The sequence below is a fragment of the Electrophorus electricus genome, chromosome 1 (genome assembly GCF_013358815.1).
Source record: "Electrophorus electricus isolate fEleEle1 chromosome 1, fEleEle1.pri, whole genome shotgun sequence".
NCBI classification, from domain to species: domain Eukaryota; kingdom Metazoa; phylum Chordata; class Actinopteri; order Gymnotiformes; family Gymnotidae; genus Electrophorus; species Electrophorus electricus.
The window spans coordinates 17,091,423-17,105,339 of NC_049535.1; the positions used below are offsets into that span (position 1 = coordinate 17,091,423).

Below are 13,917 nucleotides of genomic sequence, written 5' to 3' on the forward strand. Positions count from 1 at the left end.
AATCTTTAGTGAGGCAAATGTCCTCTTATAAAGAGTGGCCGTGGACTTGGGATGATGTATAATGGTATAACACATCATGTTTACAAAAGCTGGCTCGTTTTGGTGGTGCCTAGAGATGTTGGTCCTGTAATACCAGCCTAGCTCCCTTTCAGCCTGGAGGTAGAATTCCATGTAATGATATTTTAAAATGTTTAGCTACTGGACTGCAAAGTGCAGTTTAACGTTTCTTTCACACTGACCAAACACTGACTTAGGGGTGGTGTGACGCACCCATCTGTGGTAATTTGGAGTATTGAAAAATGTTCTTCACCACTGGCTTTTTCAGGAAATCTCTAAAGTTTTGGTTTGATGGTGTTTGATCATTGTGAACTTTAATATGCTAAATGTTACTGTACCTTTTAATCTTTTTACCAGTCTTTAAACAAACAAATGATGTATTTTAGCATATTTATCAGTTTTAGGCTGTAGTACATATTTATTGTCTTTAAAAGAATAAAATCACCAATTTGATATGGCAATAGTTTATTTCATTTCATCACCTCATGATGTGTCCCCCCTGAATAAAAAAAGGAACAGCCATTACTTTGTGCAAAAACAGTTTTTAAAACACTTTAGAAATTAAAATGTGGTTTGTGCAGAGTAAGCTTTTAGCTACACAAACAGGCTTTTGCAGTGAGAAAATCCAAGTGAAATTCTCACTCTTTGAACTTCCACTCCTGACGACACATTGGGCACTGCTGCTGCACCTGCTGTGAATTCAGCCACTTCAGGATGCAGTGCATGTGAAAACAGTGCGAGCACTGGCCCCAAACCAGAGGACAGTCATCTCCGGGGACTTTACCTGCATACAAAAGGGTAGAGTATCCCGCAGTGCATATTTTTATTTTTATGTGTGTGTGTGTGTGTGTGTGTGTGTGTGTGTGTATATATATATATATATATATATATATATATATATATATATATATATACATACACACACACTCTAATTCCACTATGGTGTTGAGAAGTGAGAACAAAAGAAAGACGGCAGCAGGATACAATCTTGCCATTCAGTACCAATGAGTGACCCCCTCCGTAGATGTTAATGTGATTTAAGGAGATCACTTACATTCAGGACAGCAGCCGTTGAAAGGAGCTCTGCAAATGCCACAGCTCTCGTCGTTGGCCACCCATAACCAGGACGCCACGCCGTTCCACTGCTTTATTTTGACCTTCATTCTTAAGCTCTGCAACAAAATGTGGGAAGGATGTACATTCTACAGCTAGCTAGGTTAGCTATCCGACCATTTTAAAACGCACAGACGTTTACTGAATGTAAACAACGAAGCATCCGAGCACTTTAGAAAGCTTTCACGCCCTAATTATTTAGTAGCTAGGTCTGCTAAGCTAGATAACCTGCGTGGCAGCAAAAACTACGCTGAAACGTGTATTTAAAAATGTGTAATTACATGTACTCTTAAAATCCATAATCTTGGGATGTAGGCTGCCACCACAGACGTTGCTAGCTCAGCCAAAACCACAAAAGCAAGTAACGAAGACCTTGGAAACAGTTACAACTACTTAGCAAACCACAGGAAAGACAACTTAGACAAGCGATGTCTTTATGATATCAAAAATACACAGAACAAAGAAGAAGTACCGAGCCGTACAGCTAAACCCTTCTCTCCATCTCCTTGTCCATCTTGTTTACAACGCCGCCAGGACGTGGCTCCTGATTCGGTGCTTTTCACATCTTCAACAGGCGAACAGCACGTCGCCACCTGTTGTCCGGGAGGAGCAATTGTTCTTGACCGAAATGAAACGTTTTCAGAGAGAGACGGGGTGATTTACAGTTTCTTACTCATTTCCACGTGAATTCTTAAAAGGCCACACAACACGTTAAAAGCCGCTTCCCTCTGGAATCACACCACATCTGTATTTCTGCTGCCGTTATTAGGCTCGTTTTGGCGGTAACTGATCAAAATTAATAGTCTCCGGATGTTTACGGTCTCTTAGCAACAGGTTTCTCAAAGAACATGTTCAGTGCGGAGAGACTTTTACCTTGATTTCAGAATGAACGTTAAATGTCACCTTTCTGCTGTATAACGTGTTTTCTTAGTATAGTTCCGTCTAGGCTCCTTTGGTTTCTCTCGGCTTTGCTTTTTTACACGTTAAAGCTAACCTAGCTAATTACTCTGGAAGGAGAAGGGAAGGCTTATCTAAGGTAATCAAACCTGGAGTTAGTGAGCTAGTTTTCCATGGTGTATTATTGTTGCTGTTGTTGTTGTTAATGCCATGCGTGTTGTTTCATAAATGTGCTGTTTTCAGATGTACGGCGTTGGAAGCATCGCAGGGCAGGACGAAGAGAAGACAGAGTCACCCGAGGAAGGGGCAGAGGCTTGTGTCGTTACTGCGGCCCAGGAGGTCAGCACTAGTGCAGGACTGTGGCTCACTCTCAGCCCATAGAGGCATTGGGCATTAGGTGCTCTTTACACTCCAGTGTAGTCACTGTCAATATTGGTGATTATTTTTATGTTAGTGTTAATTCAGTATTGGTACCAAAAAGAGTGTGGTGGTGTTTGTTCCTTGGTGATACTGAGAGAAATGCTCTAATAATTAATTGATCACTGCATCAATTAAGATATTAATTAAATAACTGGCATGATGGTTTACAAACAGGGAGAGACCCAGAGGGTGGAGCAGGTGGAGACCAGCGCTGGGGACGTCACAAATTCTCATGCTGCAGCCAGCGCCTCGGACACGCTTCTAATCATGCACACACACTCAGGTTTGCTTGTAATATACATGTGTAAATGATTGTATGTACAAGTGGGCATTTAAAATACTGACCCTGGGTCTAGATTTGATAAAAGCGCTGTAGATACAAGAATAAGGTTGTGAGTCACCCTAACCCAAGTTTGTTGAGCATTTAGAGGAGAGAGAGAGAGAGCGAGAGAAAGAGAGAGAGATAGATTGATTCAAAATTGTAGTAAAGTACAGTTTCCAGAGAAATTGAATATTTCGGAGAGAGGTTTATCATCTGTATCTCTCTCTCTCTCATATATATATATATATGTATATGTATACACACATGTAATAGTAGGGCTTGTCTGCTGGAATAGTAGGGTTTTAGTCTACTGTGAACTAAAGCATGGCCTGTGTGTTCCAGAGCAAGGCAGCAGTAGCGTGCCTGAGGCTGCAACCTCACTGCTACACTTCAGGATGGCTACTTCCATGGTAATGATGCAAAACTGGTCACAATAATCTTTTTAATAAAGCAACTCATTTAGGGTCAAACACTTCTCTGATATTTCTGTGCTCAAATGCCGTTGAGCACACGTGCATTTTGTTTATGATTTGAAGACCCTTGGATGTCACTAGAAGTTACTGTAGAACTAACTGTCCCTGTCTGTCGTTTGGTTCAAGTCTCCAGAGGTCCTTTGTGAATATTGTTTCATCAGTCTGTTCCAAGTCTTGTATTCTTTGACATTATCTGTGCCTACAAAACCTCGATAACAGAGGCGAACTGCCCCCTCCAGGGTGGCGAGGGAGACGAAGGAGCCAGGGCAACAGAAAACGAGGAGGAATATGACGAGGAAGAGGAGCTCATTGTTTTGGATCCTGAGCATGTGTGTAACTTTTTATTTTAATCATATATATATATATATATATATATATATATATATATATATATATATATATATATATATATATATATATATATATATATATATATATATATATATATATATACTCTGACTGCGGTAATTGGAATAAGTTGAATATGCTGGTGCTGAATCTCATGCTACCATCTCGTTAAGATTGTGTGATATTTCCACCACAGCCTCTGATGAAGAGATTTCAGTCTGCACTGAAGACACATCTCACGAGTCAGCTAGAGAGACTCAACCTCGAGCTAAGTGAAAAGGTCAGCCCTTTCATTGAAGCTGTATAGAATAACTTCGTTTGTTTGGTTTGTTGCAAAAGCACATGTACAGTCTTCTGTTCTTTGTCCTGTACATGTTCCAAGACATAACCATTACAATCTGTTTATACTATTTTGGGAATACCACCCACTCCCCATTTCATGACTAAATTATGTCACAAGTTTTGAATAATGAAGTTGTCAGGGAGGGTTCCACATGGTTCTCTAGTCCAGAGAAATGACCACCAGATTTCCTCCTCGAGGTCTGCTGCCCCACCCGTAATTCACCACCCCAGAACCGAACCATCTACCCGCCCATATGACCCTAAATAGCCTTCTTGGGCGTGTTCAATTTTTGTGGTGGTCGCCAACCTGCAGGAAGTGCTCATCCTGGTCCAGCACAGCAAGGATGACTGCCAGGCTTCCCATGACTGTACCATCTTGGCCCTGTAGGTGGCGCTGGAGCGAGCGGTGAGCAGCCAGCAGAAGGAACTGGGCGTGGAGCTGTACCTGGCACAGCAGGAGCTAGCCCAGCTGCACGCCCGCCTGGAGGGCCGCCACGAGGCCGGAGCCCGGGCCGGAGCCGAGCGCAGACAGGCACAGGAGCAGCAGCAGGTGGTCCAGAGCCAGTACGGCAGCGTGGCGGGCCGGGCCCGCGCCCAGCGCAATCACGGTCAGCTCCTTACGCACTCCCACTCCCAAATGGCATCTCCTTCAAGAGATCCTAAGCCTGACTCTGACTCAAAAAGCTCTTTACTACTTACTTAACGTAATTCTAAAAGTCAAAATGTATATTTGATTATAAATACCCAGCCAGCTCAGGCTGACAACGCCTTACACAGGAGTCCCTACAGACAGCTGTAGGGGTGCCAAACCCAAAGCAGAGGTGTATAAGAATAATCAACACACATCCATCAAAACGCAGCAGCTCCCTGACATAGGCCACACAGCAACGCTTTAAAGCCCAGTAGAACCCAGCAGCTGCTTCACTTCCCACTGCTTCCCCCACTCTCCCGCTTCTCTCTGCTTCCCTCCGCTTCCCCTCCGGTTCCCCCCTGTTTCCACCTACTTCCAGATGCTTCCCACTGCTCTTCTAATGCTCTGCGTCTGCATCATGCAGTGTATGAGCTGCAAGTGGAGGCTGAGAACCTGGCATTGAGGCTGCACTACATGCAGGACGTGACCTCTGACCTGCGCTCCGACGTCATCACCATGAAGAACGCGACACATAAGGCGAAGGTCGAGAAGCAGCAGGCTGAACTGCAGAAGCACAAGCAGGTGAGAGACGGGCACATATACCGCACAGCCACCGTTAAAGTTCAATCTCTGTGCAGTTGTTTCTCCATTATTTAAAAGGTCATTATTAATGCATTGGCAATGTTGTAAGTCTGCTTGTGATGGTGAAGTAGTTAAATTGTTTATTTAATGTAAATCATATGTAAATGTTCTTTGTACTTGGCACTGATTTGGGTTGACTGCTTCAGGCTGGCTACTTCACGGAAGCCATGTTCCGATTGGCCCCCGTTGGGCGAGGTGCGTTTCAATTGGCCCCCGTTAGGTGAGGTGCGTTTCGGTTGGCTCTTGCAGGACCTGTACGTGGAGCGGCTGACAAAGCAGGAGGAGAAGTTAAGGGAGCAGATTGCTCGCTACGAGACGCAGACGCTGGCTCAGGCGGCAGAGACGCGGGCCGCCAAAGAGGCTGTCGCTGAGGTCAGCTCCTCCGCCCCCTCATGCACACACACACACACAAACACACACACACAAACACACACACACACCACCCCTCCCACAGCTCTGAGTGCCTTCGCCCCCAGGGCTCTAGATGGACTTCCTTTCTATACCATACCCGGTTGATCTGATGAGCTGGATGTGTGTGTCTGGAACAGAGAACCTGTGAACCGACACTTGAACAATGAACAATGAACAATGAACACTGAACCAGCCATTTTGTGCTGTAGCTTTGAGAGGCTTGTTGTGGTGTGACGACACATGTTCACTGTGTACTGACACATGAGTGTATTAGGTGTATAAATGCAACACACCACTTCATCAGAGGTTTAATAATGCATGTGTGCTTGTGTGTGTGTGTGTGCGGGTGTGCCTGCGTGTGTGCGTGTGTGTCTGCGTATGTGCGTGTGTGTCCAGGCTCAGATGGAGATGGACTCTCTCATATTGGAGCACAAGCAACTGCTGCAGCAGTGGAATAGCAGCCTGGTGGGGATGAAGAGGAGAGATGAGGCGTACACCACCCTGCAGGAGGCCCTCCGGTACGTGTGTGTGTGTGCGTGTGCGCGTGTGTGTCTGTGCATGTAGATTACATGAGCCAAAAGTTGCATCATTATCAAAAATCTTTCCAACATGACTATGATGACATCATTAACCAAGGATCAGCACTGTCCTACCAGTTTCAGCAATGCCTCATTGGTCATCGTCTTGCCCCGCCCCTTCCTAGGCTGACCAATCAGCAGGTGTGTTCCCTGGACACAGAGGCGGGGGGCTACAAGCGTTCGATCACGCAGGAGCAGGAGCGTAATGAGCTGCTGACCGTGCTGCTGAACCGCGCCCAACTCGACAGCGTCACCTGCCGCAAGCTCATAGCACAGTCGCTCAGCCAGCAGGAGGCACTGCAGGCCATGTACAGCACCTACACACGCATGCTCCAGGAGACGGAGAAGAGCCTGAGCAGAGTGACCACAGTGAGGGACACACACACACCTACACACAACAAGCACACACACTCACACACACACTCACACACACACACACACACACACACACTGGTCAAAAAGGTGTTTCAGTGGTGTTTCAAGAAAGCATTTTTGGCAGCGGAGGAACTGATGCCATATCAGCATTAAACATCAAGAGACCTTTGCAGGAGTGCAGTGTGCGTCAGTCCGAGCTGACCATCTTGCGGAAGCAGTTGGAGAAGGAGTCGTCTGTGCGTTTGGACCTGGAGGAGCAGATCGTGAGCAAGATGCAGGATCAGCTGACCCTCGGCAACGCTGCCAAGTACTCACATGCTCTCAGTGAGAAGACCGCCACCCACCAGAGGGAGAGGGTGAGGGTCCCCCCATACACACACACACACACAGAGCAGAGGTCCTGGTTTTGGTTTTCTTCCTGCTTTCAAACTGCGGCAACAATTGGCGGATTGCTTTGCTGAGTTGTACAGAGTGAACTGTGTGGCTGGGGAATGTGGAATATGGAGTTGTAGGACCCATGTCAGGCTACCAGAGGGCGGAAGAGGGCAGGATCCTCAACCGAGGCTGAGTTCTGTCAAAAAAATTTCATTAGGTGTACTGGGGATTTTCTTTCTTCTCCCACTTGCTTGCCCAATATGACGTGACTCTAACCTCAGCCTTGTCTGGTGCCGCGTTCACGTCTGCCAGGAAGCCCAACTCTCAAAGCTGGAGAACGAGACGGCTGCAGTGGCACTGGAGGTCAGCCAGGTGGCGCTGCGCCTGGAGTCTCTGGCCTACCTGCAGCACCACCTGGAGCAGGAGATTGGCCGCCGGCACCAGCTGTTGTCCGGCGGCGAGGCCGAGGTGGCCAAGCGTGTCACCGTCATCGAACGCAAGCAGGCTGCCATCAACGTCTACAATAAGAAGATGGAGAGCATAGTGGCCAGCACGGGGGTGAGAGCTCAGGCCAAGATGCTTTGCGCACACTTTAGACATCAATACTAAAACATACACTAATTACACTGTACACACACAAACAATGTGTTCCAGGTTAATCACATTTGATGTACTTCCCTGTTTCAGTGGTTCTGCAAATGTAGTGTTTTTTAATCTCACTCTCTTTCTCTGTATGTGTGTGTGTGTGTGTTCATGCATGTGTGTGTGTGTGTGTGTGTTCATGCGTGTGTGCGTGTTTGTGTGTGTGTTCATCCGTGTGTGTGCGTTTGTGCATGTGTGTGTGTTCATGCATGTGTGTGTGTGTTCATGCGTGTGTATGTGTGAAAAGCATAAGGACCTGGGTCCTCTAGAGATAGAGGCCAGCACTCTTAGTAAGCAGCTGGAGGAGGTGGGGGTGGAGATTAATGAGCAGCAGCAATTCTGGCTCAGGCAGCAGGGGGAGCTAGTGAGTCTGAACCAGGAGAAACAAGACCAGAGCAACACCCTGCTAACCCTGCAGACCCAGCTCATAGTCCTCCAGCAGAGGAGGGTCCGAACCGAGAGTATGTAGCGCACACACACACACACACACACACACACACGCATGCACGAACACACACACACACATACATGCATACACACACATGCATGCTCGCACAAACACACACACACGCATGCACGTACGCATGCACACACACACGAACACACACACATGCATGCATGCATGCACGAACACAACTTTTGCACACACACACATGCACACACACACACATACACATGCACACACACACATACACACACACACACACGCACGCATGCACACACACACACACACACTGAAAACTCACCTGAAAACTATGCTGAAAACTCACCATCCAACAATACACCTCAATTAGGAATATATGCTACACACACACAGTTAACATACACACACACATAATGAACCATACATAGGAAGTAAAGACAGATCCATAAACTTAATCCATAACTGTCTTCACCAAATAGCCTTGTTTGGTGCGTGTGTGTGTGTGCGCGTGTGTGCGCGCGTGTATGTGCATGTGTGCGTGTGTGTGTGTCTAGATAAGATTGAGCAGGAGTGTCGGGTGTTAGCTGAGCTGGAGAGACACTCAAAATCTCTGATGTTGGACATGCAGAGACTGAACTCCCTCCTGAACCAGAACACACAGCAGAGCCACGAACTAGAACAGAGCACCAGCCTGCTGGAGAACAGCTTCATACAGGAGCTCAAGGTACCACACACACACACACACACACACACACACACACACAGAGGAGTGTGAACACTCAGTGACACACACATACATACACCGTGTTTTATTTAGTAGTAGTAAATAGACAGTTGCTGTGGGAGAAAGTTTGGGGTTGAGACAAAAACAGAAACATCCAGGACTTTGTGTGAGCTGCTTATGTGTGGTGTAGTGTCTGCATATACGGAAATGCAGAGGTGTGTGAGGTGGTGTGTGACCAGTGTGATGTGAGTTTAAAGGACTGTGTGTGTGTGTGTGTGTGTGTGTGTGTGTCTAGGAAGCAGAGAGACAGTCTGTGGAGATGCAACTACGTCTGGAGAAGCTTCAAGAGGAGAAGGAGAGACTGCTCAACAGCTTAGTGGAGGCAGAGTGAGAGCAATACCCCCACCCTAATTACACCCCAATACCCCCACCCTAATTACGCCCCAGTACCTCCACCTGAATTATACCCCAACACCCCCACCCTAATTACACCCCAATAACCCCACCCTAATTATGCCCCAATGCCCCCACCCTAATTACACCCAATATGCCCACCCTAATTATACCCCAATACCCCCACCCTAATTATACCCCAATGCCCCCACCCTAATTACACCCCAATACCCCCACCCTAATTATGCCCCAGTACCTCCACCTGAATTATACCCCAACACCCCCACCCTAATTACACCCCAATAACCCCACCCTAATTATACCCCAATGCCCCCACCCTAATTATACCCCAATGCCCCCACCCTAATTACACCCCAATATGCCCACCCTAATTATACCCCAATACCCCCACCCTAATACAGAGGGGCCTACTGAACCCTAAACAGAGTCACACACACTCACTCCCCCAGTACCAAACCATCCTGTTCCCTAATTACACACAGTGGACCAAACTAACTAACTCAGCTGAGGTGCCTTTTTGTGTGTGTGTGCATGCATGCGTGTGTGTGAGTGCATGCGTGTGTGAGTGTGTGGGCATGCGTGCGTGCGTGTGTGTGTGCGTTTTAGGCGACAGATCATGCTCTGGGAGAGGAAGACCCAGTTGGTTCGTGAGACTCGATCTGCCGTCGACTCAGAAGTTGGCAAGGGAGATATTCACACCATGAAGGCAGAGATACACCGCATGGAGGTTTGTGTGTGTGTGTGTTAATTCACATTAATTTATATAAATTGTACCCGTTTATATGTGGATTACTTGTAATATATCATTTGTCTGTGTGTGTGCATGCGTGCGTGTGTGCATGTGCGTGCGCGTGCTTGTGTGTGTGTGTGTGTGGGGGGGGGGGGGGCTTTCAGGTGCGTTACGCCCAGCTGCTGAAGCAGCAGGAGCGGTTGCTAAGAGAGATGGAAGCCGTGGTTGCTAGGCGTGAGAGCATCATCACGCGTAGCGAGGCTCAGGCCCGCAGCGATCGTAAACAACCTACACACACAGATTTCCAGCACACACTGCAAGCACTGCGCCGCGCCATACTGCAAACGCACAAGGTGTGTGTATCTCTGTGTGTGTTGTAGTTGGAAAAGGTAGTTAGAATAACATATATAGTACAGTACACCAATATATATAAACTATATATTTGCATATGTGTGTGTGTGTGTAGTTGTAAAAAGAATGTGTAACATGAACATGAACAAGGTGCATTCCACTCGCCCTTATAGTTCCCTGCCAAGTATACTACACAGCTTTGGACTTTATAAAGGGAGCTCTCACGCTATAGGCTGTGAAAACATTCCATTCTAAGGGGACCTGAGACTGCACAGGGATTAGTGAATAATAGTTGTTCCCAGTGTGGGATGCTGATGTGAAGGTTGACCACCAGTGCACGCTTTGTTAAGATTACTGGAGAGAAGCAAATCAAACAGGAATATGTCAGACTTATGTGTACTGGTGCTTATGTGTACCCATCAACAATGTGGTAGGACCCTGTCCAGAAAAGGTGCCAAACTAGCTGGAAAAACGAATTCTGCTCGTTACCCACGTTAGTTACCCTGGCATACATGCTAGCTGTTCAACCAGAGAGTCATTTAATGTGCAGAATATGGAGTCTCCGTTACAGCTCAGTCTAGCCACCGTCTAACTCGGCTATCGAGGGAAGCAGAAAAACGCTGCCTGCACGATGTCTTGTATGTGGTGGCATTGCAGGGCATTCCAAACGTAGGGGTTTATTTCACCTACTGTTGCCTTGACCCATATTACATGAGTAGGAAATACAAGGGCTTTGCTAAAGGATCCTGTGGAAATTAATGCAGGTCTAATGTCTGTGTGTTTCAGTACAGTGTGTGTGTATGCATGCATGTATGTGTGTGTTTGTGTGTGCGTGCATGTTCACGCATGCGTCCATGGGTGTGTGAATTTTGTGTGTTTATGCATACGTATGTGTGTGCATGTGCGTTTGCATGTGTGTGGGCAGCATACGGAGGAGTGTGATGGTGTTTTAGCAGAGCTGAAGGAGAACCAGAGTTCTCTGACCGTGAGTCTGAAAGAGAAAGAGCTGGTGATGCGTGACCTCCACAACACAATCAGCACCCTCACCAGTGACCTCAGCAACCTCCAGGACACAAGAGAGAGAGTAAGTGCCCATACACAAACACACACACACACACACACACACACACACACACACACACACATACACACACACACACACATAAACACAGCCACAAACTTGGTTGACTGCTCTATCTCTCTGAGTGTTCTGCTTTTTTTCTGGTGGAATGATCAGTTATTCTAAGCTATGTCTTCTGCCATCATCTTCTCTAGAACCTAGCTGTGTGTTCTCTGTTCTCTATTCTAGAACCTAACTGTGTGTTCTCTGTTCTAAAACCTAGCTACATGTTCTCTGTTCTAGAACCTAGCCGTGTGTTCTCTATTCTCTGTTCTAGAACCTGACTATGTTTCTTGTTCTCTTTTTCCTTCTAGAGCTTGGCTCTGTTCTTTGTTGTTATCAGCATTAGAACCTCAATACTTGTTCTGCTGTCTTCTGCTCTTGAAGTTACCCTGCTGCTCTCCAGTACAGAGGTCCTGACCATGCGTTCTACTGTTCTAGAACCTGGCTCAGCTGCTGGCTCTGCAGGCCAGGGCAAAGCAGCTGCAGGCAGTAAAGGAGGGTCGTTACATCACCGTGGCAACGGGACAGCCTGCACTGGAGGTGTCCATGCAGAGACAGCAAGAGCGTTTGCATGCGGTCAGAAACTCATCACAGTTCACTCTAGAGCACAACACATTCTAGAAGAGCAGGCACTCGGGAACACCTCACATCTAACACAAGATACAAAGACATCCTAGAACAAGGAACTGTTGCACTGAACTATGCAGAAGAAGTTCTTCTATGCAGAAAAACAGAAAGCAATTTTCTGTTCATGCTGTTGTGCAAGATTCTTTGGCTAGCTTTCTATAGCTATGACGTCTGTGCATGGGTGTGTGTGTGTGTGTGTGTGTGTGTGTGTGTGTGTGATGTGCCCACAGGTCAGTGGCGTTCTGGAGCGTGTGCGGCAGGACTTCCCGCATCATCCCACCCTGCGCAGGATCACTCTCCTCCTGTCTGCACACACACCCACACACACAGGGCCCAAGAGAGCTTAACGCTCTACAGATGTTTCAAATATTTCATACACGCCCTCTGGAAACGTCCACATGGTTATCTGTCATTGTTTAGGCCTTGACTTCCAACCTTAATGTAACAGGCCTGATCCAGTTAATCAAGCTTTTGGGTGTCATTTGATGGCCAAGTGTGTTGACTGCACGGTAGATCTGTAGTATTGGAGATGTGCAGTGTTCAGACTTCACTAGTGGAGTCAGGAGCCTGTATCTACACACACCTGTAGGTCTGCTGTACACACATCTGTATGTCTGCTGTACACACACCTGTAGGTCTGTTCGACACACACCTGTATGTCTGCTGTACACACATATGTATGTCTGCTATACACACACCTGTATGTCTGCTCTAGACACCAGTAGGTCTGCTGTACACACATCTGTAGGTCTGCTGTACACACACCTCTATGTCTGCTGTACAGACACCTGTATGTCTGCTCTAGACACCAGTAGGTCTGCTGTACACACATCTGTAGGTCTGCTCTACACACACCTCTATGTCTGCTGTACACACATCTGTATGTCTGCTCTACACACACCTGTCTGCTCTACACACACCTGTATGTATGCTGTACACACATGTGTATGTCTGCTGTACATACACCTCTATGTCTGCTCTACACACACCTGTAAGTCTGCTCTACACACACACCTGTATGTATGCTGTACACATATGTGTATGTCTGCTGTACATATACCTCTATGTCTGCTGTACACACACCTGTAAGTCTGCTCTACACACACCTGTAGGTCTGCTGTACACACATCTGTTCATCCACAGTTCATACCAAGGCACCCAGTGTGCATCCAGGAAAAATTGTTATCGTGTTCAGCACTGCAGCACTGGACAAAGGACAGACTTTTGATATAGTACCTGATGGGGCAGGCACTACATAAAACCCCAACAACTGAACAGTAAAGGCGATTTCTGAACCATTCTCTGTGGTGACTTGTATTATTGTTATCTGAACACAGCCCATTAGAGCAGGAGTGTGAGATGGCTCGTGCATATGACCAAATCGCTCAGTGTCATCGGCTGTAAATAGGGAGGAATGGAATGTGATGCTCTTTGTGTAACATCGGAGTGACACCTTGAGCTATTAGCATAATCCTGTTTCAACACATTTCATCATTGTGTCACCAGGAAATGTGAAGTCAACATGGTCTGATTCAGCATCAATAAATCATAATATTTTTCTTACAGTAATTATTCAGTCCTCCTCCAAGGTGCTTCACCCTTTTGACAGCTAATGGGAGTTTTTGTTCTAAAGACGCAAGTGTTACCTTTGAACTGTAATGAACTTTGGGTGACATTTGCATTAATCATAAATTGTTCTCCAGGAAGAATGAAATCCTCTGTAAAGATTGCCAAAAATGACTATTACAAAATTTGTTTAATGGTTTCACCTTACAGTGAAAATACAAGGAATCTAACAGTAAAATGTGTCACCTTTTGTCTCCTTGGCATAACATTGCATATAGAGCTGAAGGAGGGTGGCAAACATATTCCCTGTGAATATGGGATACATATGAAGT

The 13,917-nt window shown here is 46.5% G+C and overlaps 2 protein-coding genes across 5 annotated transcripts; one reads left to right on the forward strand and one right to left on the reverse strand.

Annotated features, from left to right (window-relative positions):
- Positions 1-505: 505 nt before the first annotated feature.
- Positions 506-1,731, reverse strand: anapc11 (APC11 anaphase promoting complex subunit 11 homolog (yeast)). 3 transcript variants are annotated; one of them, XM_027012330.2, is made up of 4 exons: positions 1,643-1,731; positions 1,112-1,229; positions 700-841; positions 506-556 (listed from the first exon to the last, which is right to left on the reverse strand). In XM_027012330.2, exons 2-4 carry the CDS (start codon positions 1,218-1,220, stop codon positions 541-543), a joined length of 267 nt encoding a protein of 88 aa, XP_026868131.1. In that variant the 5' UTR covers positions 1,221-1,229; positions 1,643-1,731; the 3' UTR covers positions 506-540. The 3 variants fall into 3 exon arrangements, with proteins under 3 accessions (XP_026868131.1, XP_026868132.1, XP_026868133.1); XM_027012331.2 differs by having other exon boundaries at positions 1,653-1,728; XM_027012332.2 differs by lacking the exon at positions 506-556 and having other exon boundaries at positions 696-841.
- Positions 1,732-1,833: 102 nt separating this feature from the next.
- Positions 1,834-13,069, forward strand: ccdc40 (coiled-coil domain containing 40). Of its 2 annotated transcripts, XM_035526242.1 has the most exons (21): positions 1,834-2,206; positions 2,311-2,406; positions 2,662-2,770; positions 3,152-3,219; positions 3,522-3,611; positions 3,827-3,910; positions 4,361-4,580; positions 5,028-5,185; positions 5,495-5,617; positions 6,053-6,174; positions 6,360-6,603; positions 6,783-6,965; positions 7,297-7,542; positions 7,874-8,087; positions 8,605-8,774; positions 9,070-9,161; positions 9,795-9,915; positions 10,083-10,271; positions 11,195-11,353; positions 11,831-11,968; positions 12,250-13,069. In XM_035526242.1, exons 2-21 carry the CDS (start codon positions 2,311-2,313, stop codon positions 12,364-12,366), a joined length of 2,943 nt encoding a protein of 980 aa, XP_035382135.1. In that variant the 5' UTR covers positions 1,834-2,206; the 3' UTR covers positions 12,367-13,069. The 2 variants fall into 2 exon arrangements, with proteins under 2 accessions (XP_035382135.1, XP_035382129.1); XM_035526236.1 differs by having other exon boundaries at positions 1,834-2,406.
- The last annotated feature ends 848 nt before the right edge of the window (positions 13,070-13,917 follow it).

What these genes read in the sequence shown, in the direction of transcription:
- ccdc40 (XM_035526236.1), top strand. Translation starts at nt 2,296, where the DNA reads ATGTGCTGTTTTCAGATGTACGGCGTTGGAAGCATCGCAGGGCAGGAC. An exon ending in TCAGGATGGCTACTTCCATG is followed by an intron (nt 3,220 to 3,521) that starts GTAATGATGCAA and finishes TGCCCCCTCCAG; the next exon opens with GGTGGCGAGGGAGACGAAGG. An exon ending in CCATACTGCAAACGCACAAG is followed by an intron (nt 10,272 to 11,194) that starts GTGTGTGTATCT and finishes GTGTGTGGGCAG; the next exon opens with CATACGGAGGAGTGTGATGG.
- anapc11 (XM_027012330.2), bottom strand. Translation starts at nt 1,220, where the DNA reads ATGAAGGTCAAAATAAAGCAGTGGAACGGCGTGGCGTCCTGGTTATGG. An exon ending in CAACGGCTGCTGTCCTGAAT is followed by an intron (nt 842 to 1,111) that starts GTAAGTGATCTC and finishes TTTTGTATGCAG; the next exon opens with GTAAAGTCCCCGGAGATGAC.